Consider the following 26,599-nt stretch of genomic DNA (forward strand, 5'->3'; position numbering starts at 1 on the left):
CGTCTTGTCCGAGTTCAGTTTTAGGCGGCTGGTCGTCATCCACTCGGCTACCTCCTTCATCCCTTCGTGCAGGTTGGCTCTGGCGGCGGCGGGGTCGTTGGTCAGGGAGAGGATCAGCTGGGTGTCGTCGGCGTAGGAGATTATGCTGAGGTTGTGTTTGCGTACGATGGCCGCGAGGGGGCTCATGTAGACGTTGAAGAGGGTGGGGCTCAGAGATGATCCTTGAGGGACGCCGCAGATGACTTCGGAGGCCTCTGACTTGTACGGTGGTAGGCGGACTCTCTGTGTTCTTCCGTCGAGGAAGGAGATGATCCATTCCAGCGCCTTGTCCTGGATTCCGATGTTGCTGAGGCGCCGTACTAGGGTGCGGTGGCAGACCGTGTCGAATGCCGCGGAGAGGTCTAGGAGGATGAGGGCCGCTGTTTCTCCATTGTCCATCAGGGCTCGGATGTCATCGGTGGCGGCGATGAGGGCGGTCTCGGTGCTGTGGTTGGCTCGGAAGCCGGACTGTGAGGGGTCGAGGGATCCGTTCGTCTCGAGGAAGGCGGCCATCTGCTTGTTGACGGTCTTCTCGATGACTTTGGCTGGAAACGGGAGGAGCGAGATGGGGCGGTAGTTCTTGAGGTCGGTGGGGTCCGCTGTTGGTTTCTTGAGTAGAGCGCTGAGTTCGGCGTGTTTCCAGCTCTCAGGGAAGATGGTGGTGTCGAAGGATGTGTTGATGATGTCTCGCAGGTGGGGTGCGATGACAGCGTCGGCCTTGTTGAAGACGTGGTGAGGGCAGGGGTCGGTCGGAGATCCGGAGTGGATGGAGTTCATCGTGCGGATGGTGTCTTCGGTGCTGATCGGGGTCCAGGCGTGGAGGGTGGTAGTGGGGGGTGGTTGTTCGGTCATGGTGTGCGTTGGTTGGTTGTTGAAGCTGTTGTGTATGTCCGCGATCTTGTTGTGGAAGTATGAGGCGAGGGAGTTGCAGAGGTCTTGCGATGGGGTGATGTCGTTGTTTCCTGCGCTGGGGTTGGAGAGCTCTTTCACGATGTTGAAGAGTTCCTTGCTGTTGTGTGCGTTGTTGTCCAGCCTGTCCTTGAATGCTGTTTTCTTGGCGGCGCGGATCAGCTGGTGGTGTTTCCGGGTGGCAAGCTTGAAGGAGCCTAGAACTGGAGGGGTGATGAGAGGGTCGACTCCACCACTGCTGTGTCCCCACTCAGTATTCAGTGTTTAGGTGAGCTTCCTTTCCAGCTAGTCCTATCCATCTCTTCAGGTACGCTGCAGCTTCTGTCAGCCTGCAATGCTTGGTTGCTATCCTCCTCTCCACCATGGCCAGTTCTTTGTGGGAATTTGTTCATCTTGTGCTTGTTTATGATGTTACTGCCCTGCCCCATTGTATCTCCCATTGGTAGGAGGAACATCCATTATCAAGCAGTCTTCACCATGCATAAAACTACCACACAGTCATTACCTTTACCAGGCATGTCATTACCATGCAAATACCTTTTCTTTATTACATATTATTGGGTAAGTATATAGGTTATTCCATATGTACGTAATGTTTTTTATTGGTTACTTTATATGCTAACACACATTACTGGGTAAGTATATAGGTAAGTATATGTAAGTATTGGCAAGGTGGCTATTTTAATATATTGGTGTGTTTTGGCAAAAATTATTTTGTATATGATATATTTATAATCAAATTTGTATATATGTATATTTATTTAAATACTAATAAATGTGTAAAATATTTTAAAATTGACAACAAAATGTTTTAGGGTCAGGATGTAATGGGTATAGGGTTGTTGGGTGAAGAAGTGAATTAATACTCAGGTGATCATTTAAATACCTGTGTATTAATTAGTGCACATTAATTTATAGGATATTCAATACTATAAATATGTAATAAAGATAATTTTAAAACTACAATAGAAATGTTAAGGGATGGAGACAAGATGACGGCCGCTTGACCCGAGTGAGCGTCAGTCTTGACTTTAATGGGGAACAAATTTCCTTTTTTTTCTTTTCACTTTCCAGCTTGACGTAAGTGGTTTTGCATCTGTCTGTACAGTCGGTAGAGCATTGTGGTCAAGATCAAATGAAAGGAAGAGCTATGGTCAGGTAAGAAAAACTGACTTTACTCTTTTAAACATATTGATGGCTAAGTTTATTGTAAGGAGAGATTAGGGAGGTAGATAGATGTTGTACAGTAAAGAATTCTATTTCATTGTTGTTTTAACATCAAATACATCCTTATGCAGGTTGTACTTGTATGCACACATCTTGATGGTTGGTTTGTTTGTAACTTATATTTTTAAAAAGTTAGAAAAAACATGGTCACAACTTTTTTAAACCTATTTGAAATATAAGCAATATTTAAAAATTGTTGTCTCATGGTGTTTTACCATGTCGTGACTTTTGAAGACAAAGACCACCTGCTTGATGGAAAAACTCAGGATTCATGGATGGATTACTGCAGGCCTTCCTTATTTGGGGGATTTTGTGTTGAATATTGATTACTACTTAGTGGTTTTGTAATAAGTGATAAAATAAACCAAAAAATAATTTATTTTTTGGTTTATTTTTTGCTTTTCTGAGTATTGCCAAATAATGGGATGTAGGAGATATTTTTTTGTTTTTTTAAGACAATTGTGGGCCTTTTTCCTGGATTTGGGTTTCACTCTTTGGATTATTCGATTACTCAAGACTCTTGGTTACAGGTTTAATGAAATGTCACCAGGAGTTGAAGAAAGAAGACAACTACAGGTAGGAACACAAACTAATGTCTAATTTTTTTTTTTTAAATCATAAGTGCAAATTGAATTTGGAAATGCTAATATTAGCAAGCAACTCTAGAGGTTGTTAGTTAATGTTAGAGTGTAAGATGTATGCAATATTGTCTAGGTAGATTGAAGCTTCCAGCAATGGAAATTGATGGATTTTTGCCAATAGTTTTTCAGACATTTCCTTACTTTTCTTTTTAAAGAAGGGGATTCAGAGTACCAATGACTGCGCAATTCTCATTTCCCGGAACCTTTGTTCTTTCTTCAAAATTTCCAAGAAACGATAAAGGTTAGGGTGAGATTTCCTGATAGATTTGTTAAATGAATTTTGACGTCCCTATATGGCTATGTTTGTTTTTGTATCACCCTCTAAGTAGGTTGAGTAACAGTTCCACCAGTCAATGGGAAACCTTGGCTTCTTTCTGTGAACTGACCTACTTAAATGGCCAGTCCAAGTTCCCTCAAAGTAATTTAGCAGTGGAGTAAATTTTTCCTTATTTTGTGAAACCTTTTCCAATTCTGTAATTGATGTGTAGAACTCATCTACCCGCTCAGGAGGTACAAAACAAAAAGCTGTTAGTTCTTTCAACTCACACTGTGGTTTACTGCTTGCCATATAACTCTTAGCCAAGGATATGTTTTTAATTTGTCACCAATATGCATGTGAAATGTGAAAACAAAACATCCTTGAATTGGTGTGTGAGGGTAAATTTTAGTAATAGTATTAATCGTCTGTAAGTCGAAACCGATTATATTTTTCTGAGAACTTTTAGTCACTGTTTTGGATTTTATTATTGATACAAATTCAGTGTAATTTGAGGATTTCTTGTCAGGAAGTTAGCTGTACACTAATTGAACAGTTGTGTTGTTCATTTTAGCATGAAGAGTGTACATTTTGGTGAATGGACGAGGTGTTGACTTAAACGTTACATCCATCATCCAAATGTCAGTATACTCCAGGGTTACTAAATTATGCATTGTGCTAAAGATTAGTTTTCATTCGAGACGTATTTCATTGACAAATAGTAGGAAAGTTAATGTCAAGATAGAAATGTGGTATCACTCTTTAGGGATTACTCGTAAATTTTTGGCTCTGAACCATTCTCCTTGAATTGAGAATTATGGACATACTACTAGCAACATGCATTGGGATATTTGGGCCACCTCCCTCAAAACTACACTACAGGGTTAATTGTAGATGGATGCTAGCATTTTCAATTGTTGAATGTTCTCCCTCACTTCAGTCTACATTGCAGAGGCAGAGTGGTTATGCTCCGTGGTCCTGTCAACAGTGTCACCTAGAGTAATTCTTATGCCTTTACAATGGGATGGAAAATACTGAACACACCTCCAATGACTCCTGGGCTCAGGTAATCTCTCCTCACAATAAAGGTGGCCACCTTACTTCAACCGTCTGTTTTGTCATCATGATTGTGTGCAGTTGGCTTGTTTTTGTTTCGTTTAACGTGGAAAATTTTTTTTTTAATCTTCTTCACAGTATGCGACAGCCATCTTGGTTGGAGACAAGAGACACTGCAAGTACTGAAATTAAAGAAAGACAAATGTTTTTATGTTGAATGTGTTAATCCGTTTCATAAATTGTACTATGTTGAGATGTGTTTTTAATCTTTTATTTTTAATATAGAAAATGGATTACAATTTCATAGTGTTGACTTGATGTGCAGTGTTGCATTGGTTTCGGATGGGTTGCATAGCAATAATATGTTGGAAATATTTTTGCATTTTGCTGTGATGGAATGCGGGATTTTTCAGCATATTGGGTGGCATTCTACTTTGTTAACCGGATGCGCCACGCATTTTCCTATTTATGATTATTATCAATTATTACTATTTATTATTTAATTTGTATTTAGGAACATTTACCTATGGGACAATAAAATACTTGCAAATCATTAGAATGGCAGTGGTATGTCTAGTAAGTGTATGCAAGGTAATGGTATAATGAGCGCCGATGTATGTGTATGGTACAGATGTGCGTAGTAGTGTTATATGCATGGTAAAGACTGTGTGGCAAAGGCATAAGTAGCTAAGGCATGCATTGTTCCGGCATACATCCAGTGGGGGTTGCGGGAAATGATGATGAGACTGTTGGTGCGAGGAGCAAGTTGAGCATCACAGACGGTTGTTGCTGTATCCTGAAGAGCCATTATAGAAAATGGGGTAACCCAGTTAAGATTCAAAGGACCTGGATATTGATCAGTAAGGAAAACAAGTGGTCCCTGACACATCTGAATATACTCCAAATAGTGAGTATATTGTGGATTTAATCCATCTAGCATAAGATTTCAAAGTATAACCACATTCAACAAGCAATTAAACGGCAATCATCAATTTATTCTTTACATCCAAAACATATAGAACAGAAATCAGACTTAGTGTATTTGCAAGGTATCCTTACAAATAAAGACAGGCCTTCCTCTAATTACAGGCCTTCCTCTAATTACATTCACAATATCACTAGTTAATCTGGCCTACACCCAACATTAACACCCCCTCTACCACTGCCATCAGAGATTAAGTCTCATTTTACAGATTAACTAGTGATATTGCGAATGTAATTAGGGGTAATTAAGGGTAGGTCTGTCTTTGTTTGTAGGGGTACCGGCTTTATCAGTAATATTTTTGCGGGAGCCCTCGCTTTGGAATATTCTAACGTGTTCTCTGTAAATATCCCTAGATGCACTCTTACTTCTTCTTCTAAGCTATTTCACACATGAGCACTTAACTTTCACTCCTTTCTATTGCCTTGGAAATAACCTTGCAAACACACTAAGTCCCATGTTCTCCATGTTTTGGATGTAAAGAATACATTGATGTTTGCAATTTAATTGTTTTCCGGTGATCCTTTAATTGCTTGTTGAATGTGCTTATACTTTGAAATCTTATGCTAGATGGATTAAATGCACAATATACTCACTATTTGGAGTATATTCAGATGTGTCAGGTATCGTGAAGAGCCAGTCATTGCTGGAGCTTCATGTTGGTTGATCATTGCGGATGATCGCCGTTGGCGTGAATTGCGTTGTCGGTCATTGAGAGTTGTTGCTGCGAAGTATTGGTGGTCATCATGGGCAGTCAATTTCTCCTGGGAAAGGGTCACTTTGTGGTTTGAGGAGCCCAAAACATCTGTAACTTCACCTTTTCTTCAGGAGGAGCTCTCACTAATGCAGGTCAAAGGACTACAACCTGGAGGGGTTGCCTCTTGAGAATCAGTACTCACTCCACCAGAGGCCAGCTGCAGACCTCAGGCATATTCAGGCAAGTCCAGTTGGTGCTGGTCAGCTGCGCAGTTGCAGGAAGACCTGGAACCTCTGAAAGCTTGTTGTGTCCTGTAGCTCACATAGGAGATCAGCCAACTGACCCTCGAAGTCGGTATCAGTAGCCTGGGTTCAAGGCAAGCATGTACAAACCTTCTTGCATCATCAGGACCCTCTCTCTTCCTCAGACAGCAGTCAGTCCTTCTTTGGAATCTTCCACAGGTCTCGGAGTGTTATGATGAGAGGTTCTTAAGGTCCTACTTCTATACCTGGTGTCAGTCTTTGTGTGGGGGAATTCCCTGACCTGCAACCAAATCTGGATCTGGCCAGTTCTTCCCATAGTCCTGGTTCCAATTTGTCTAGGGTGTCAATGTCAAGGGCAGGCCTGGTGTCAGGTTCCTTTATGTGTGCTACAGGAAATGCCCCATAAAATTTAATCAGGGAAGGGTACAGATACTCTCCAGCCATCCTGCCAGGAAGACTCTCTCTGCTCACACCGATGATTCCTTTGCCTCACTGCCTGGAAGCAATATACAATCAACAACAGCTGACCCATCTACAGTCATGTGTACTGAATCCCCTGGGCTGCAAACAACACCGAGTATTTCGGCACCTTGAAGACCAACAAAGGGTGATGGGCACAAATTTCACAAGATCACTTGGATCAGTCTAATTTGAACTGTGCAGAGACCCTCTAAAGTTCAGCTATCTCTGGCTCCTTCAGCAGGTGTGGGAGGATTAGGGTTAGGATCTAGTACTAACCCTATTCTTATGAGAACAGCTCATGCTGTAATCTTGTTTTTAATGGCACATAAACCTTTAGTAGCTTCCTCTAGATTGCACAGAACCTTTAATGCATCAAAGTAGCTTTATCAGTTCACCACCATATCCACCTCGTCTGATGGCAAGTAATCTTTATAGTGTCAATTACGAAAATGTTTTACAATAAGCTGCAAGGTGAAACACAATTACAAACAGGCAGGGCAAGCAAAAAGAAGATTCTTAATCAAACCTTGCTTTAACAAATATACAGGCGACTCAATATTGCACCCTGTTTTCCAAATTATTTATAGCAATTTGTATAGTGTTAACAAACCTGTCAAGCTGTGCCAACTCTGTTAACCTGTTAGTTCTTAGACAGTAGACCCAGGTTTCTTGGCAGGTCAAAACATACTTGTCTGATGCCTGGTTAATACAGATTGACTTTTCCCTTGAAGCTCTTTTCATCTACTTTGTTACAGACCATAGTTAACTGCCTCCCAACTCAAATAGCATCTCTACTCCAAGTCCTTCGATTCTCACATTGCCTATGGGTCCAGATTATTTCTACTCTAATACCTGGCACACTATCTTCTCACATCCTAACACACTTCACATTGATCATTGATCTAATTAATTTTCTTGTAATTATTTGGAGCTCTGCATTCTTTTGAATAATGTTCTTTCCTTTCACATGATTTGCCTGGACATTTCCTACTACTAACCAAGTCACTGTGTGTTCCATACCTGTAACACTTCATGTTATATGTCTGTGCATGACTTTCTTTCACTTTGTGGCTCATAGTTTTTAGAGTCTCTGTTCATCCTCTTTCAGCCATAGCCCATTCCTTACTTGTTGCATCCTAACATGAATTATTCCCTTATTCTTTCTTTCAACTATATCCCCTCCCAATTTACAATGTAATGTGAGCTTCCTTAAGTATATTAAATAATCTTTAATGGACCCACCATTTCTTTGCAGTCTTTTCACAAAAATAAATATTTGTAATAAAGTGCCTTCTTCAGGGTAAATGGGTTTTACAAACATATCTCAAATTAATTTAAATGAACAACTTTATTGGTAGACAATAATGGAAAATGATCAAATTCTTCTTGTCCTCAGGGCTTACATCAGCAGTGAGGCGTTCCTCTCAGCACAGAAATGTATTCTCCATACCTTTGAACAATGGCAGACTTTTTTCCATTTTGCTCATTTCATTGTCCGTTCTCCCGTTGAAATAAGGAAAAATGGGGGCCGATTAATATTTAGCTTCACCAGCACAAAATACAGGAGCGTACCAAACCCCCACAGACCTTACAACAGTGATACAAAAAAACACACATCACCAGTATCCAATTTGATACCCAGTACCCTTGTTTTCGCCCCTATTGTTGTTAACAGCTATATTTGCTGCCCTTTAGCTATGCAATGCATTCTCTTTTTGCACAAAATTTTAAGATATTTTGCTTGAAGTCTTACTTTCTGAGTCCTCATACCCAGCATAACTTGGTTCATACAGTGCCAGGCCATGTTTCGTAAATACGGCGTATCCCAGGAGTGTGTGTACCCTTTCCAGTTTCTTGCTTTAAATACAGATACTTGTTCCAGGTCTCCTCTCTAAAGGTGTGTTTTAACAATTGCACAACGTGCACTTCTTTGTGACACAAGTTTGCGATCTCCCACAAAACAAGATGTTCCTGCACTTGTGCACTGATGCCTCACATGCACAGGTCTGTGCTAATTTCCTTGTTGATTGTTTCAATCAAGCACGGATTATGGTACAGTGGGTGGGCGCAAACTTGGGTACTGCGAGCTTGCAAATGTCCTGACTGAGCTACACTCCTGCACTGCGGAAGAAAACACCAGTCTCGCACCTGGCTGTTCACTTTCCCCATGTACTGAGTTCACTCTACACACACTGCATTCCTCCTACTTTGGTGGGTGATTTTGCTTGAGCCTGTTTTGGCAATAAGCATTACAATGCTTGCCTTATTGAATATGTGGGCCATAAGCTAAAGGCATTGCCAGTCTATCCATATGGGGTACTGACAGCTTCTGACTTGAGGCCTAGCTGCCATGATGTTCTTGCAATTTCATGTTGAGGCATTATAAGTTTCTTGTACTGATATTGTTTTGGGCAGGCGGATTTATATATTTTCTCACTAGTTGCCTACTGCTTCTGTTTATTCAGCATAAGCGAATCATCAACATCTCATCTCAGTTTTACCCATCTCCCTCTATACCAGGCACCTACAAGATGCACATTTTAGATTCTCAGTGCTATAACAGTTATTCTATATTCCAGTAAACTTGATATCATCCTTTATTTTTTTTGTTGAGCAGAGCATCAGGGGCATGACATAATGATAAACAACGGGGAATTTTAAAAAGCATAATTTGATCAAAACATACAAAAACATGGATAAAACCAATACAGTGAAAGTGAAAAATAAGTGTAAGGAGCATATTGCAGCAATATTCTAACGGTTTACCCATTTTTTGGAGTATTAAAATTAATATCCCAGCTTTGCGGGTATACAATTCAAACTTACTAAAAAGCTAAAGTGCTAAAGTGCTAAGGTGCTGAATTTGCCGAAAAAACAAGAACACATTTCCCCCAGCCTTAAATTTTAGATGATACTACTTATTATGTTAAATTAGACTTCTAGCCTATCGAAGTGTTGAGATTGAATAAATATTTCCAGATCGCTGTGAACTTTTTTGTAGCGCCCACCCGCCCTGCATAAGCTTCTTCAAAATTTCTGGTCCTTTTCATCTTACTTAAAAACCCCACATATGTAGGTGCTTCCGCAGACCTCCAATTCTTAAGAATTAGGGAGCGAGCAATGAGGGAGCAAATTGCAAGAAAAGTCTCCTCCACTTTTGTCAGATTTGGTCTGGATTTAATAATTCCGAAGAGGGCAACCTCAGCCTCTAAATCTACCCTCTTCTGGATCGTCCGATTTAAGACTGAAAAAATCTCATCCCAGAAAGGCCCTAACCTTGGGCACATAAAAAATATATGTAGCCAAGCCCCTTGCCCTTCTGCCTGGCAGTGGAAACATTTATTCTCAACTTCTGGATATTTTTTATTGAGAGATTTGGGTGTAAAGTATGCCAACCACCGGGGCAAAAAAGGCCATTCTTTTAAAATTGTCTGCTCTTAAAGCCATGCTTCCTAACTGACATATGGCCTGCCACTCCTGACTAGAGAAGGTACATTGAGTTTCCCAGGTTATCCTTTTAAAGAGATTCTCGACCAATAAAGATTAAATTTGAGTGCTCAGAAGATGGTACTAAATCCCCACCACTCTTAGTTTTGCTCCAAAAAGAGCAGTCACCAGCTTAGATGGGGCACCATTAATCGAGAAATTGTATAAAATTGTAAAATCTGTCATTATTAAAAAAATGGGCTTGCTCTGGTCACCACTTCTATCCTGTACCTCTTGTCAGGTAATTACTCTGAAAAATGTCCCAGCTCTTCTAGCCCACATCCCCTCCAATTTCTAAGCTGACTAGATTGAATTTGGAGACTCAACATTTACAGTCACCTAATTTTAGATAGTAAAACCCAGTACAACCAGTCTGCCTAAAAAAGGATTGTAATCTAAAGGAATAATCCTTCAGAGTCTTATATCTAGTCTAGTTTAGAAGTTTTTAGAAATATCAGGATCTGGGAGCCATCTTCCTGCATATTTTATTTAAAACAATTGTCTATTAAACCGTTTGACACCAAAAAATGAGCTGTTAGATCTCAAACAGCTGTTTCGTAATATGTGCAAACATGTGGTAATGCTAACCCACCCTGATTAACATCTAGTTGTAATGCCAAGAGTTTAACCCTCGAGTCTTCTTACTCCAGACAAACTGTCTAAACATTGTTTCCAGTTCTTTAAAGTAACTAATATTGATTTTGAAGTGTATAAAAAACAAGAAAAGCAAGTAAAGGGAGAATGGACATTTTGATTAGTGCTACATGGCCTATCAAAGTTAAAGGTAGAAGCAACCAATTGTGCAACAGTTTCTTATTTTTACCCTGCATGGCTATGTAGTTCAATTTATATAGCTGCTCATATTGGTCAGAGACATTCATCTGCAAATAGCATATTGGGTCTGGCATAGTGGCTTGCTGTTTAAAATTTGCAGGAAGAAAATCCCTATCAGAATTTAAAACTGGAATTTCAGTTTTATTTTGGTTTATTTGTAACCCCCAATCAGTTCAAATTGGCTATATTCTCTTAGGACCAGTTCCAAATTCTGACTCTCGGGACTGAGATATAAAATGATATTGTCTGCAAACAGCTTTAGTTTGGACATACCTGAAATTAGAGCTTTAATTGCTACATTGTCGCGAATTTGGATAGCTAGGGGTTCAATATAATAAAGGGGAAAGTGTACACCCTTGTCTCGTCCCCCGGACGAGACAAGGGTGTACTCGGTTTGCATTTATCACCACCTGAGCCCACTGATAGATATTCCAGAGCATTTTGGTAACTTGGGGAGGGTTCCCAAACCTACCGAGGCCATAGAAAAGGGTGTTCCAGTTTAGCAGGTTGAACGCCTATTTGGCGTTGACCATCATAATACAAGCCAAGGTACTGTTAATATTACAGTAGTCGAGAGCCTGTACTAAAAAAAACGTATTTGAGGACATCGACCTCCCGGCAACAAACCCAGGCTGGTCTCTGTGGATCACTTCATGTGCTAAGGGTGTAAAACGCTGCACCCAAATTTTCAGAAAGATTTTGTAATCAACATTGAGAAGGCTGATGGGTCTATAGGAATTAACATCCTTAGGATTCTTGCCCTTTTTCACGAATCTAACAATAATAGCTTCTTTGAAAACTAAGGGAACAGCACCACCATTCTTAATATAAATGAAAAGATTTATCGGGAAGGGGGTCAACTCCTTTGCAAATACTTTGTAAAATTCTATAGGCAACCCGTCATTGCGCAGGCTTTCGCTCAGCAGTTGAAATTAGGGTTGCCAGAATTTCAACTCCTGTTATGTCTAGTTGTATCTGTCCTACGAGGTAATTAGAGAGTCTCGGGAAATCAACACCCTCAAAGTAATTCTGTATAGAATCTTGCCCAGCTGCATATTCGGTAGTATAGAGCTGTTGATAATGAGTCATGAAAGCTTGAGCAATCCCATCCCTACTTGTCACTACAGATTCAAGTGCCAAGATCACCTTCAGGATCCCCTCCAGCTCTAATTGCCACACAGATGTAGAAAAGCTCAGCTCAAAATGTGACAAGCAAGCTCACAATGGCTGTACTCAGGTCGGTTTATATTTTTGTAGGAGACATCCAGCAGCCACCAGCCAACAGCCAACCTTCATCTGGGCCACTCTCCATCTGCTCGTTAGCCTCCCGCTGACGTGGCTCGAACACCTGCTGTCATACTCCCCAGCACAGCCGCCGTTGCACTGACTACTTTCCTGCAGTGAGCTTCACCGTGAAGCAGCCGAGGAGCTGTGCAGCCGTAAAGCAGCTCTGAGCAGCGAAGGACAATCTCCAAACCCCCGCTTTGCAGAAGTGCCGAAAATGCCTGGTATACCAAAAAGCCAGCCAGCCGACCGAGACCTCCGCTACGGGGTATGGCGCCAAGGTACAATGGTCTGCGCGCTCCATTACAGGGGGAGGAGCAGCGGTCACCTGTGTAACTACGCAGAGGCGGGGCTTTCTGCAGCCATCATCCCCTTCAACTTGATGTCATCCTTGTCACAAATAATCCCTGTGATGCTACACATCAACAATACCACACCTTCAAGCTTAAGGCCAGATTTATCAATCCTTCATGCAATGCAGCAAGACAACTTGCTGCACTGCCCTACGTGAAAGGGAGAGGGCAGTAATTCACCGTATTTACCAATATATGGGGCATTCCTGATCTCTGCCTGCACTGGGGCACAATCTACTGCCTAGCGCCAAAGAAGGCTCCCTTGGTCTTTGGTGCAAGGTCCCTGTGTTATGGGCAGGATAGGTTTTGTGCAGAAAGAGACACATTCAAACAGAACTAAACAATACACCTTTAAAACGGTTTAAAAGAAGTCCATAGAGTGACCAATGATTGGCCTTGAAAAAATATTAAAACAGAACCCTATGAAAGCATTTAGATATAAGGTAATCACTATTGCACTCCTTTCTTTATTTAATTCAATAAAAATGCATATGCTACAGTAATTGTTGAGAGATTATTCTCCAAAAATAGAGGTTTCAAATATGTAACTCTAATTGTTTTAGAGCAGGATATAATATCAGCTATGGTCAAGAATTCAAAAATCTGAGACCAGAAAATTCGCCCCTGCCTCATTGTGTCGAGATAGTAAAATTGCCATTCCCAATAGCAGAAATTGTGCCTGCAACTGCCAAATATGCTGAGATTCCAAATTCAAACTTTTCTCTAAGCAGATGTTGAAGACTCTTTTTGGTAAAAATGTATAATATTTCCACATCAATAGACAGATCTTTTGCTTTCAGGTTTACCTCTCCTTTTGAAACTAGAATTGGGTTCCTTTTTAAAAAAGAAAGTGCTAGAATTCGTTTGGAAGTACAAACTTAGAACAACATTTGATTAATGTAGTTCTTGCTTCCTGTGCAAACAACTCGATTATTTCAACATCCATGTTTTATTTTTACTAGTCGTTTACTATTTAATGAATGAATACTATTTGTTTTATGGAAGATAAAGTCTAAATAAACTAATGTTTTTTTTTACTTATCGTTAGATCTGAATTAATTATAATTTGCTATATCACATCTTCCTTTTTCCAATGAATGCAAATAGCAAAAGTTAAAATACCTAACATTATTTTCCTCACTGTATCATAATATAATGGAAAAAACTACTTTCGCAAAAGACGTGCTAAGTGGAAGAAAAGTAGAAAATACCTAGAGGAGTCAATGCAGTCTCTTACCTACTAAATTTGAGCAAACTAGCGCAGCTTAGCACTACGTTGACTGCTAAGTACAAATAAAAACAGGTGCAATGGGCAAAATTGAGTGGGTGACATTACTTGATTTTTTAAACGTAATATTTTTCTTTTACCCTCAGATAATCATCTCTGTGAAGGCTTTTGTATGTTTCCAAGACAGAAATCACACAAGAAACCTCTTGACAGTCTTAATACCATGCTGCAATACTAAATCGTGTTTAGCATCACACGATTATGGTGTCATATGTGTAGCTGTGTGGCTAATGACATCATTGTCTGTGACTTGTTGTAAATACGTTACATAATATTTGTCCATTTTCTCTTGGTATTCAGCCACAAACCCCTATTACTTGTATGGTGCATCAAGCTACCAGGAACTAGCACTAGACACATGTAACTGGTGTCAGGTGTGCAGACAATCACGAATAGAAGATGGTTACATAGACTACAGCGTGTATGACTCTGCCAGGCCGGTTTACCTTGCCCTTTTACCTGCAGTGGCTTTTCTTTTGACACTTCCTTGTATGAACGTAAACACTGTTACTGTCTCTGTCGACCCCAGGGGTTTTCTGAAATATTTGAGTGACTTTCTTCTGTTACCAAAGAGTGTGAGGTGTTTGACAGCTATTTTGAAATGTGAATTGTTTAGACAAATGATTCTGAAACGAGATTTACGAACAAAAATATAAGTCCTGTGCTCCAACAGACTGTTTCTAAATTTTCGGTTGACCGCACTCCCTCCAGCTTTAAACTTTTATTGCAGCAATAATATATTCTGTGAAGGTCATGCTATTGACCTGCAACTGAACCGCATGGGTTCAAACGAGTGTTTTTGGTTGTGCAACAAACGGATGTTTGGGCGTTTGTGTATTCTTTTTCTCCCAGCGGCAGGGTCGTTCTATAGACATGTCTATTTGTTGCATTTTGACACCCTGCTGTAGCAGGTTGTGTTGGTGGTGTATTAAAGCTGTGTCCTGTGTGCAAGGTACTGATGTAACAGTCTTATGTGAGGAAAGAACAGCTACCCAGCATGCCTTTCAAACAAGGGTTCCAGCTGTCCGTATTTAATATATTGTTAGATATTAATTTTGCTGTCAGCTTTGTCCTTTCTAGTCAAAGTGAGGATTTTTTTTTGTGAAATGGGAAAGAAACAAATGAAAGCACGAAAGAGGAGGGGCACCCTCATGCTAGTAGCTTTCATTCGTAACTATTAGTCGTTTTTTCTGTTTCTATTGTGGTATTTGTAGTTTGGATTTCTCTCTATAAATTCAGGAACCAGAATCCAAAGGAATCGTCATTAATGTATGATCTTCTCACACATAATATGGAGATCACGCTACATCATCTGCAAAAGATGAGAGAGGAAAGAAGAAATAAAGGCGCCTGGGGAGAGAGACAGGCAGAGTTATAAAGAGACAGGAAGGGCGACTTAGGGGCCTAGTGATTCATAACTTTATTTAAGGGTGTAACCCCATGAAACATGCATAAATAGCAAAATAATACAGATATTTACCTTCTAACCTAAAAACATAAGTAGTTAAAAGCATGGTCACAGTAATGGACAATACACACAAACCAATGCACAGTGAGTAGGCTAGATAGTGTTATGTCGCGCCCGTGAGATAACGGCTGTGACTAGCAGTGTGCCATCATGTGCAACCTAAAGGAGTGGATCCTGGTATCTCACCCCTGCTAGGACCGGGCCAGATAGTATGGTCCTGGTCATGTGATGTTAGTTTAATAAAGCGACTACCGTGGACGGGATGTCAGGAGACGCGCGTATACGGCAGCCATCAGAAGCACAACACTCGGCTCCATGTTTTATTTATCTGGCCCCCAGCCCTCGGTGCCCAAGTTACGTTCCCACACGTATCGGGACCACACTGGACAACACCACACTGGCGACGAGGGTGGGAGTGTCCCTGCCGTGTTCCTGCACTGGGGCGGCCGCGAGTGGTACCTTCAAGGCCCGCGGTGCTCGTGCCCCAGAGATCCTGCCATCAGCGCCCGACGCCCACAAGTCAGGCCAGCTGCAATTTCACCACCGGAACAGGCGCTGGTCTCCACACACCCACGTGGCAGGTCGGCTGAATCTGTGCCATCAGAGCAGGCACAACGCTCCGCGCCCTCATGTGTCTGCTGTCAGCGCACATGCGCAGTGGCCCTCTGTGGAGGAGGAAGGCTCGGCCGGCCGTTTTCAGGCCTGCACACCCGTGGTACTTCTGCTCAGGAGTCCTGCTGTGCCCACAAGCTGGAAGATACGTTGATCAGCATCATACTGACCAGGTAGCAGTGCCACAAGCCTGCAACGCACCAAAATACTAGAGTGGTAGTGCCAAAAGTCTGCAGTGCACGACAACTGAGAATGTTTTCCCCATTCACATGGTGTGGCAGTGCCCCAGGCCCACTGAGAGGGACGACTGACACAGCGCACAGTATCACCGTAGCACGATGCACTACAGAGGCTCACCATGTCCACTATTCTGGCAATTGAGCCATTTGTGGTGGAGAGACCCCCATCTGCCTAGTCTCCCAAATGGAAGGAGTGGTTGGAACGCCTCATGATATACTTCAAGGCCACGAAAGTCCACAAGGACAAAGAAGAGAGCTATGCTACTTTACTTAGGGGGCAAAGACATTCATCGCATCACGAAAACGCTTGCAGAAACGACGACAAGACTCACCACACCTTCATTAATGCCCTCACAGGCTACTTCGAATCCATGGCTAACCAGGATTACGAATGCTTCATTTTTTATCAGGCTAGACAACTGCCCGGCGAATCCCTCAACACATTTCATGTCTGACTCAAAAACTTGGCATCCACGTGTGGCTTTAGGGATGAGACGGAAGAGATTACAGGGCAAATAATCCAAGGGTGTGCATCAGCGAAGCTTGGTGAATGGATCTTGGAGGAGTCAGGCAAGCCACTAACGGAAATTCGAACCCTTGGTGCACGATAGACTTGTTCAAAGCCAGGCTGCGCACATGGAGGCGGCCCTGCAATCGCCCGCCAAAGTGGAACCGGTAAATGCAGTCACGACGAGGCCCGCAGACCGTCGTAACAGGTAGCCGCCAACAAGCAGCTGATTGCCCAGCGAAAGGCAAGAAATGCACCAGCTGCGGCAGGTTCAACCATTTTGAAAAAGTATGCAGCTCGAAGCAATACTGAAAACCCAAGCCAACAGTCGACTTGGTACCCGAGGGTGACAGTGAATCGAGCGACATGGATGACAACGAAGTAGAAGAACGAACAGTACACAAAGTGCACATGATCGGAGCAGCGACAAGTCAACGCAGGCGGCTGCCTCAGTGCTGCATTCAAGTAGGACCACATAACGTCACGGCTGTCGGGGACACAGGTGCCACCATAAACATAATGTTGGCAGCTCTCTACGATTCCATGCACCCGGCACCCACTCTACAACCCACAAAGATCACTGTCTTCTCCTATGGGCAGGAAAAGCTACTGGAGATGAGAGGAAAACTCAAGACGATGGTGACACATGAGAACAGGTCGGTAACCACCATAGTGTACGTTACCGAAGATGGACAAGGCATGCTTCTGAGATGTCAAGCAGCGGAAGACCTAGGCAAAGTGACCTTTACATTCCGAATACATCAGGAATCAGTCCAGCACATACTCACTGAGTTTGCGTCGGTCTTCGAGGGATCGGAAAAAAACAGAGGAAAGGAAATACACCTCCACATTGACCCCACGGTGCAACCTGTGGCCCTGCGACACCGAAGAGTGGCTTTTCATCTACGCACAGGAGCTGCTCAAGCTGGAACAGGCTGGCATAATCAAGAAGGTGACAGGACCCACCCCATGGGTCTCCCCAATAGTCGTCACCCAAAAACCGAAGCAACCTGGGGCCTTCAGAATATGTGTCGACAGGAGATTGCCAAACGCAGCCATCAAAAGAGAGTGATACATCACTATTGATGATTTGATAGGAGAAATGGCGGGCGTGCTGGTTTTCGAAGCTCGATCTGCGGCCTGGGTATTACCAGCTGGTTCTAGATCAGGCCTCCAGGAACATCACAACATTTTCTACTCATGTGGGATTCCATAGATACACCCACTTGAGTTTCGAAGTGTCTAGTGCAGAAGAAGTGTTCCGGAATGTAATCCACAAGCTAATCATGGACATTCCAGGAGGCACCAATGTGAGTGATGATATCATGGTACATGCCAAATCCATCTTTGAGCACAACTCCTGCCTGGTGCAAGTCCTTCCGAGGATTCGAGACGCCAGATTAACATTGCACAGAGAAAAATGTGAGTTCCTAAAAAACAAGTTGCAGTTCTTCGGATATATATTCTCAGCCAAAGGGGTAAATCCGGACCCCGACAAGGTCCGCGACATCAAGAATGTACCAGCCCCAGCCAACGTCACAGAAGTCTGAAGTTTTCTCTGCATGGTGAATTACTGCTGGTGCTTCATCAGAGACCTCAAAACCCTTACTCAAGCCCTAAGGGATCTCACCAAGGACTCAGTCCCATGGGTGTGGGGTGAAGCACAGACCAAGGCATTCCAGGACATTAAAGATGCCCTGTAAGCCACCCCTACTCTGGCGTTCTTCGACCCACAGAAACTAACGCTGGTTGCGGTAGACGCAGGCCCAAAGGGACTGTGCGCCGTGCTAATGCAACGCTGCAATGCCGAAGAGGACTGGGCCCCGGTGGCCTTTGCTAGCCGCTCGCTCACTGACACCGAGCAGAGGTACTCCTAGATTGAAAAGGAGGCTATCGCCATTCACTGGGGGTGTCGCCACTTTCACCTTTACGTGTACGGCAAGCCATTTGTGGGGGCCACTGACCACAAACCCCTTTTTTCCCTCTTCTTCAGTACCTCATCGTAACCTCTGCCGAGAATAGAAAAGTGGATGTTGCAGCTGCAGAACTAAAATTGTCGACTTGAATACCAGCCCGGAAGCCGCAATCCCGCAGACATCCTAGTAAGGCTACTGCCCAAGAGGAGGAAGATGCCGCGAACACGGAGGCATATGTCTGATGCATTATGGAAAGATCATGTCCCATTCCCCTCTCAATGGATAGTCTGAAAAATTAAACTGACAAAGATGAATGCCTACAGAGAGCCAAGCAAGCTATGAAGCATAGAAACTAGCACAAAGCCAGGGAAGAGTGGAAAATACTCACCGTGGAAGCATGTTGAATATTGGAGAGTCTATATCCCATCCGTGAAGAACTTACGAAGACACCACAGGATGTCTCATGCGAGGACACTGGCTGGTGGTTCCCTCCTCATTGACTGCTAGAGTCATACAACTGGGCCATAGTGGGCAAGAGGGATGGTTAAAACAAAATCCAGGCTGCAAACTTTGGTTTCCCTTAATGGATGAGCTCATGGAAGCTGCCATCCATCAGTGTCAGTGGTGTCAGACGACCGGAGGAACTCCCAAGCCCGCTCCCGTGATCACTGAGCCGAGGCCCCCGCATCCATGGGTGAGTGTCAGTCTCGATTTCGGAAGCCTGCCGGATGGGAGACATAACTTTGTGGCCATTGATGATTACTCCAAATATCCGGAGATCGAGACTGTCAACACACTGCGTGCTGCCGAGATAATCCCGAAGTTGGAAAAGGTGATAGCAACTCACGGCATCTTTCAAGAACTAAAAACTGATAATGGACCGCCTTTTCAAGGACTTGAGTTAGCTACCTATCTAACCTCTCTGGGTATCAAGCAACGGCGGATCACTCCTCGCTGGCCGCAAACAACGGGGAGGCGGAGCAGTTTATGTGAACATTAAATAAGGTGATCCGCACAGCAGTGGAACGCCATCAGCCCATGGAGTTAGCTCCGTTCACTTTCCTGAGAAATTACAGGCAAACTCCTCACACCGCAACTGGTCTGGCTCCCGGACACCTGTCGATGGGACGGGTCATCACCAACTCCATCCCGCATCATCCCCAGTGGCGCCCAGCACACCCTGATGACCACAGGATAGATGAACAGAGACGGAGGGTGCATGCTCAAGTCAGCCAGCACCGAGGAGCTCAACAGGTGCACCTGGAACGAGGAGTTAAAGTCTTACTCAGGAACCGCATGACTAGCAGAAAGTTTAGTCTCCCATACAAAAGATATCTCTGGACTGTTATCAGAGGGCAAGGCACGCGGAAGATGGCCTGGAGAGGTGGGGAAATTGTAACGCAAAACATTGCTCACTTCAAACAGTTTTATCTATTGGAGATCGCATCTTCAGGCAGTGGAGCCGGGAGACTGAACAGGTGCCCCGCTGACACTCAGCCCGCTCCTGATCCTTCGGAGGAAGCTGGTGAATCAACTCTGCAACTTGTCGGGGTGGACCCTGGCCTGTTAGAAGGACCCTGACACCTCGGCTGGAGGAAATGCCAAAGTGCCAGAAAGCCCGGGGGTTCCCGCACCTGACATCCAGTGAGGAGGCGGAAGGAGAATCCAGTGGGCAGACGCAATCCTGAGCCGACCCGGAAGCTGAAGAACTACTTCATGTAACACTGTTCCTTTTTCTATTAAGCATTATGAGTGGAGATCCTGCCGCCTAAGCAACCGGACAGTTGTTGTATTGAATTCATGTTTTTGGCCGGAATGTTATGTCGCACCCGTGAGGTAATGGCTGCGACTAGCAGGGCGCACTCATGTGCAACCTAAAGGAGGGGATCCTGGTATCTCACCCCTGCTAGGACCGGGCCAGATAGTATGGTCCCAATCATGTGATGTAAGTTTAATAAAGCAAATACTGCGGACGTGACATCAGGAGACGGGCGTACGCGGCAGCCATCAGAAGCACAACACTCGGCTCCGTGTTTTATTTATTCAGTCCCTGAGTTACGTTCCCACACGTACTGGGGCCTCACTGGACAACACCACAGATAGGAGCACATCAAATGAAGTGGAGATATCAGAAATGTGCAAATATGCAAAAATAATATGGGCACACAACTATAAAATGTAACATATATAGCAGCATCAAATTAGAAGTGCTAGCGGTTAGATCTGATTACACTAAATAGCTCACTACACCTCAGAGCCAAACAGTGAATTCACTACATAAATTGTGTCCCGTAGAACAATCAATTAAAATCAGTGTAATGTTTCTAAAATATGGGATACAATTTGTAGAAAAATTTACAAAGGAAGTCATCGACCTTTCCTTATCGTCCAAGCTGCACAAAGTTGTCTACTCATGACAAAGGCTATTATTGGGCCCGTATTTGTCTGAAGTTCTCTAACAGCAACTTAGGGGCCTAGTCATAAACTGCACCCAGTAGTACATTTCGCAGTATTACATTACTACTACAAACATACTAGGAAATGCTATTCACAATCTGCGTGCAGAGGCCTAGGCCTCTGCCTTTCCTGACTTTTAATGTGCAGAGTTCTCTGTCCCTACTGTAGTGTCTCTGCTCACACAGGCATAGATTTTTGTTGTAAATGTGGGAGAGATGGTGTGTGTGGCTGGATAATGGTGAATATTTGTAAATAAAGGGGAGTGGTCGAGGAATGAGTAAGGAGAGGTTAAAGGTGGGTTCGGGAGAGGTTTAGGGTGGGATATTCACCCACCCACAAAAGACAAAGGCCACTCCTATTCACAAACTGCACATCTGTTGTTACTACTACTAAAAGGGATGCAAACCAGTCATGAAAGTACTTTAGCTCAGAGCTGGAGTACATCTAGCACCAGCCATGGCTACTGACAGTTATTGTAGCACCCCCCCATAGAAAATTATGATAAAAGGGATGTAGAAGAGACTGCCATAAAAAGTAATGTTATATTAAATTACATTCTTTAAACTTGCTAAATACCTAATGATTTTAATTTAATGTAAGCAAACTAAAAAAAAGAAAATTATTAATTTTATATTAACATATTTTATTAACTTTTTTAATTCAAAATTAAGATGAGGCACATTTTTATTATAATACATTAAATTAATTTGTATTATTTCTATACATCATATTTGAATATATCTATATTCTTGAATTAGATCAATATTATGAATGCACTAGTCACTTTAAATATGCAAGAACACAATTGAAATTTAACATCCATTCAATGATTGTCGGATTTTTGAACTATGTCACAAAGTACTTCATAGTGATCGGCTCATGTAATAGAGATTGTTTACTAACTGTATTTCGTTTAAATTACGAAGACATATGTTTATCGAAATCAGACTATCACATGTTCTACGCAAAAGGTATTATGGCATATAGTGAAAAAATCAGCGCAATATAAACCTAGAACCCACGAGGTTCTTCCACTGTTTCCATATACTTTTCCCGAAAATCACTCGCACTTTAAATCAAATGAATTTAGAATGTTGTCTCAAATTAAAAAAGAATGATTATTGTATTTAGCAAAACTTTTTTTTTAATCTGGCTTGACTTTTCTCTAGTCTGTCTTCTTATGATATGTGGGTATCTGCACTAGCACTTTAAAAGAAACACTCTGAGCTCCTAGACTCTATGGTCCAGTAGAAGGTTGAGAGCCAAAACGCGTAGACCCTCCTCTACGGTTTGTGATTGCACTTTGGCTTAAATAAAGCACAGTTTTTTTGGATAACCTGCTGGTTGTGGTGCTGTGATCCTTCGCCATGGTCCAGGAGTGGGAAGGAGGTCTGGAGGAAAATGTTATATATATATATATATATATATATATATATATATTGCCACAGCTTCTTCTTCCTACGTTCAGTAGACCAAAGACACGGCACAGCAACAGATAGTTTTCTGCGTTATTTATTTACACACCAGTGCAAAAAAGAAAGCGCATCAAAATGGACGGTCATATATATATATCAATTCACTGAAAAAAACATGGGTTTCAGGGATGTTATAGTTACAAATTAGCATTTAAATTTTTTGGGAAATTCACTGAAAAAAACAAAGGTTTCAGGGACGTTATAGTTAGTTGGACATTTCACTCATACAAAACCATAGAAATTCTGCTGTTGTAGTTAGTTCAGCTAACTATAACTCGCGCCCCCTGCAATGCACTGCTGATGACGTCACACATTACATCATTCATGACATGGTCAGTGACATCACTGATGACAGTGTATTTTATAAATGTTTCATCTTTTGTTCCATCCACCCACACTGCAAACAGCAGGGCTCACAATTCACATTGAAGCGGAATAGCAGATGACGCTGTCCAATAGGCAAGAGACATTGCTCCCAGTGCGGCCCCCCAGATCATGCATAATCGCTGACTGCACACATGCTGAACGCTTCCAATGCCCCTACGTCAGAGGAGCACAACTCATGCACCCTTTCTGATACAATATTTTGTGTCAAATTTCACATCTGCTGTCCTACCTTGGTGTATCACAAGTCATGAACCCTTTACGATAGAATCTTTTCTGTACCATTTCATATCTGGTACCCGTACCTTAGTGCAGCACAAATCATTGACCCTTTATGATTGAATGTCTGTGTCTGATCCAATGATTACTGTTGTACTTGTTGCCACCACCAACCATTCACGGAGCATTGTCTTACAATCACCCCACACGCACCCACCACAGACGTCACTGGACATGTGACCCTGTTAATAAAAAGGAGTTAAGCGCACGTGCCCGTACCCAGTTCCACTATCTATCTGTATCTGTGTGTTCATTATGTATGCAACATTCTGCCCCTAGGCCCTACCACATTACATAGTGCTCTGGACAGCGTATGCAACAATCTTACCTTTGACACTGGGGGAAATCTTTAGTTATGTAACTTTGTTTCGGTCATTGTACAAATACGTACGTAGAGACTGCATCATTAGAGTACTGCAAGGAGAGTGTATACTGAATGTATAAGTTAGTGAGGATCGTAGGAGTGATTGTATAAGTACATATGTTGGCGCAGCCTAACTCCCACAATGACCTTGTCTCTAATTGGCTCCCCTCCATGTGCCAAAAACTGAAACTTCAACTTTCCATGGACCTGTATTGCTACAGCTGCAACACTCCACTGAATGTGCAATAAACATTCATATCCACACAGAAGGCTCATGTCCACCATCTTTCTTGTGTGCAACTACGGATTAATATAGGGTCAGTAATTCTCCATACCTTCCATGTTGGCCATATTGTGAGGGTATACAACCTTTACAACGCAACTTTTACAACGACCTACCATTACCACGCATTTTTTACAACGCAGGATCCATTACAACGCATACCATTACCACGCATGTATTTACAACGCAGGTGCTTTTACAACACATACCATTACCACGTAAGTATTGGTAAGTATATTATTTTATAAAAAATATTATTTGGGTTTTTGGGTAAAGGGGTATTTTTAGGGTTCAGGGTCAGTTTTTTTTTTTTTTGGTAAAGGGGTATTTTTAGGGTTCAGGATCAGTTTTCAGTTTTTGGGTAAAGGGGTATTTTTAGGGTTTAGGGTCAGTTTTCATTTTTTGGGTAAAGGGGTATTTTTAGGGTTTAGGGTCAGTTTTCAGTTTTTGGGTAAAGGGGTATTTTTAGGGTTCAGGGTCAGTTTTCAGTTTTTGGGTAAAGGGGTATTTTTAGGGTTCAGGGTGAGTTTTGGGTTTTTTGGGTAAAGGGGTATTTTTAGGGTTCAGGGTCAGTTTTCAGTTTTTGGGTAAAGGGGTATTTTTAGGGTTCAGGGTCAGTTTTCAGTTTTTGGGTAAAGGGGTATTTTTAGGGTTCAGGGTCAGTTTTCAGTTTTTGGGTAAAGGGGTATTTTTAGGGTTCAGGGTCAGTTTGGGGTTTTTGGGTAAAGGGGTATTTTTAGGGTTCAGGGTCAGTTTTCAGTTTTTGGGTTAAGGGATATTTTTAGGGTTCAGGGTCAGTTTTGGGTTTTTGGGTAAAGGGGTATTTTTAGGGTTCAGGGTCAGTTTGGGTTTTTTTGGTAAAGGGGTATTTTTAGGGTTCAGGGTCAGTTTTGGGGTTTTTGGGTAAAAGGGTATTTTTGGGGTTAAGGGTCAGTTTTGGGTTTTTGGGTAAAGGGGTATTTTTAGGGTTCAGGGTCAGTTTTGGGTTTTTGGGTAAAGGGGTATTTTTAGGGTTCAGGGTCAGTTTTGGGTTTTTGGGTAAAAGGGATCAGGGTAAAAATTAAATATAATTAAATTTAAATTAAATTAAATTGATTAAATTAAATTAAATTAAATTAAATTAAATTACATTAAAAATTAAATATAATTAAATTTAAATTAAATTAAATTAAATTGATTAAATTAAATTAAATTAAATTAAATTAATTTTAATTAAATAAAATTTAAAAAAATATTATATACTTACCAATACTTACGTTGTAATTGTATGCGTTGTAAAGGTATATGCGTTGTAAAAACATGCGTGGTAATGGTACTTCGTTGTAATGGATCCTGCGTTGTAAAAATTGCGTGGTAATGGTAGGTGTGGTAAAAGTATGCGTTGTAACGTCATACACTTGCCTCATGGAGTGACACTTTGGATAGCACTCCAACACGGACACCTGCAACCAGTGTTGTCAGATTTTTAAAGCTTTCTATAACTCAAAGCAAACTAAAAAGTAGCCCAAACTAGCCAAATTTTGGTACTTTAGGGAAAGAGTGTATCGTAAAGCCATAAGAATTTTGAATCTAAGATAAGTCACAGTTCCAAATTGAAGGAAATAAGAAAGACATTTTTTTGCTATGGCTATTGTAAACATTTTTATTTTTGATTAAGATGTATATATGAGTGTATGGGTGCTTGTGGATGACAAACGTTTGAATGTTTGAATGATTGGGATTTATGAATATTTGTGAATATGTACAAAAGTAAGGTGTATTTTAATGTAATGTGTTTTGTATTGTAGATGTTGATTATGCAAATTTGGTGAAATTTAACCAACAAATGTACAAAAAAAGAGTATAATAAAGTAAATGATCAATTCAGAGTGAAGCATATAGCTCACATTCACATTTAGTTTCAATCAAATGTGTGTTGGAAAAGAAACAAGTTAAAAGAACAGTATTGGCAATTGTTCAGTTTTTGAGTTTTTAGGGAAAGAGGGGCAGGGTCAGCGTCAAGCAGGCGGTGAATGCATTGGAATTGATGTTGCATCAGTATGCCAAGTAATTATTTGTCTTATGAAGCGCTTTAACATACTACTTTGATGGAGCTTTCTATATATATTTATAATCTGGTAACTAGCACACCCAAAATTTTACAACACAACTGGAAAAATATAGCCCAATTGTGAGTGATCTAGCCCAATCTGGCAACACTGATGCCACAGCCACTCCCTCACACCTGGTATATACCCATACCACACCCATCTAGCACAGGCGTCACAGGACACGTGACCCTACTAATATAAAAGACCGTGAGCACGTGCACTGTGCCATTTTAGAGTTTAGAGTACGTGGCCTCACTTCTTACTGAGTTAGTAGCACCGCAAGCACTGAGCGGGTGTACAACCTGCAATGATGAAAGGTGCACTAGTATGTCCTCTGCAATGGCCATATCAGTACTCAGTAGCAAATGTGAGACCTATTGCCTTGCATAACGAAGCTGCATGATGTGGAGGGTGCCGTGACTGCTAAAAGGTGAGCAGTGAGGCCTTGGTGCGCAGCATCAATCAATCAATTAGGGGATTTGTAAAGTGCACTACTTACCCGCTAGCGTCTCAAGGCGCTGGGGGGGAGGGGGGAAGCTGCAGCAAGTGGTCGAAGAGCCGGGTCTTGAGCAGTCTTCTGAAGGCTGGGAGGTCTGTGGTCTGTCGTAGGTGGAGGGGCGGGCATTCCAGGACTTGGTGGCGTGGTGGGAGAAGGATATGCCGCCAGAAGAGGCTCTGTGAATGCGCGGGACGGCGGCCGGGACAGGTCGGCGGAACGGAGTTTCCTGTTGGGTACTTGGAAGGCGA

At 42.2% G+C, this 26,599-nt stretch overlaps 1 protein-coding gene across 1 annotated transcript in view; it reads left to right on the forward strand.

Annotated features, from left to right (window-relative positions):
* The first annotated feature begins 2,705 nt into the window (after positions 1-2,705).
* Positions 2,706-26,599, forward strand: part of CHSY3 (chondroitin sulfate synthase 3) — a 749,858-nt gene continuing 725,964 nt past the window's right edge. Inside the window, exons 1-2 of the mRNA XM_078675615.1 lie at positions 2,706-2,751; positions 4,267-4,307. Coding sequence (XP_078531741.1) covers positions 2,711-2,751; positions 4,267-4,307 — 82 coding nt within the window. The 5' untranslated portion in view covers positions 2,706-2,710. The remainder of the gene's footprint in view (positions 2,752-4,266; positions 4,308-26,599) is intronic.

Source organism: Lissotriton helveticus, chromosome 2_1 (assembly GCF_964261635.1).
Source record: "Lissotriton helveticus chromosome 2_1, aLisHel1.1, whole genome shotgun sequence".
Taxonomy (NCBI): domain Eukaryota; kingdom Metazoa; phylum Chordata; class Amphibia; order Caudata; family Salamandridae; genus Lissotriton; species Lissotriton helveticus.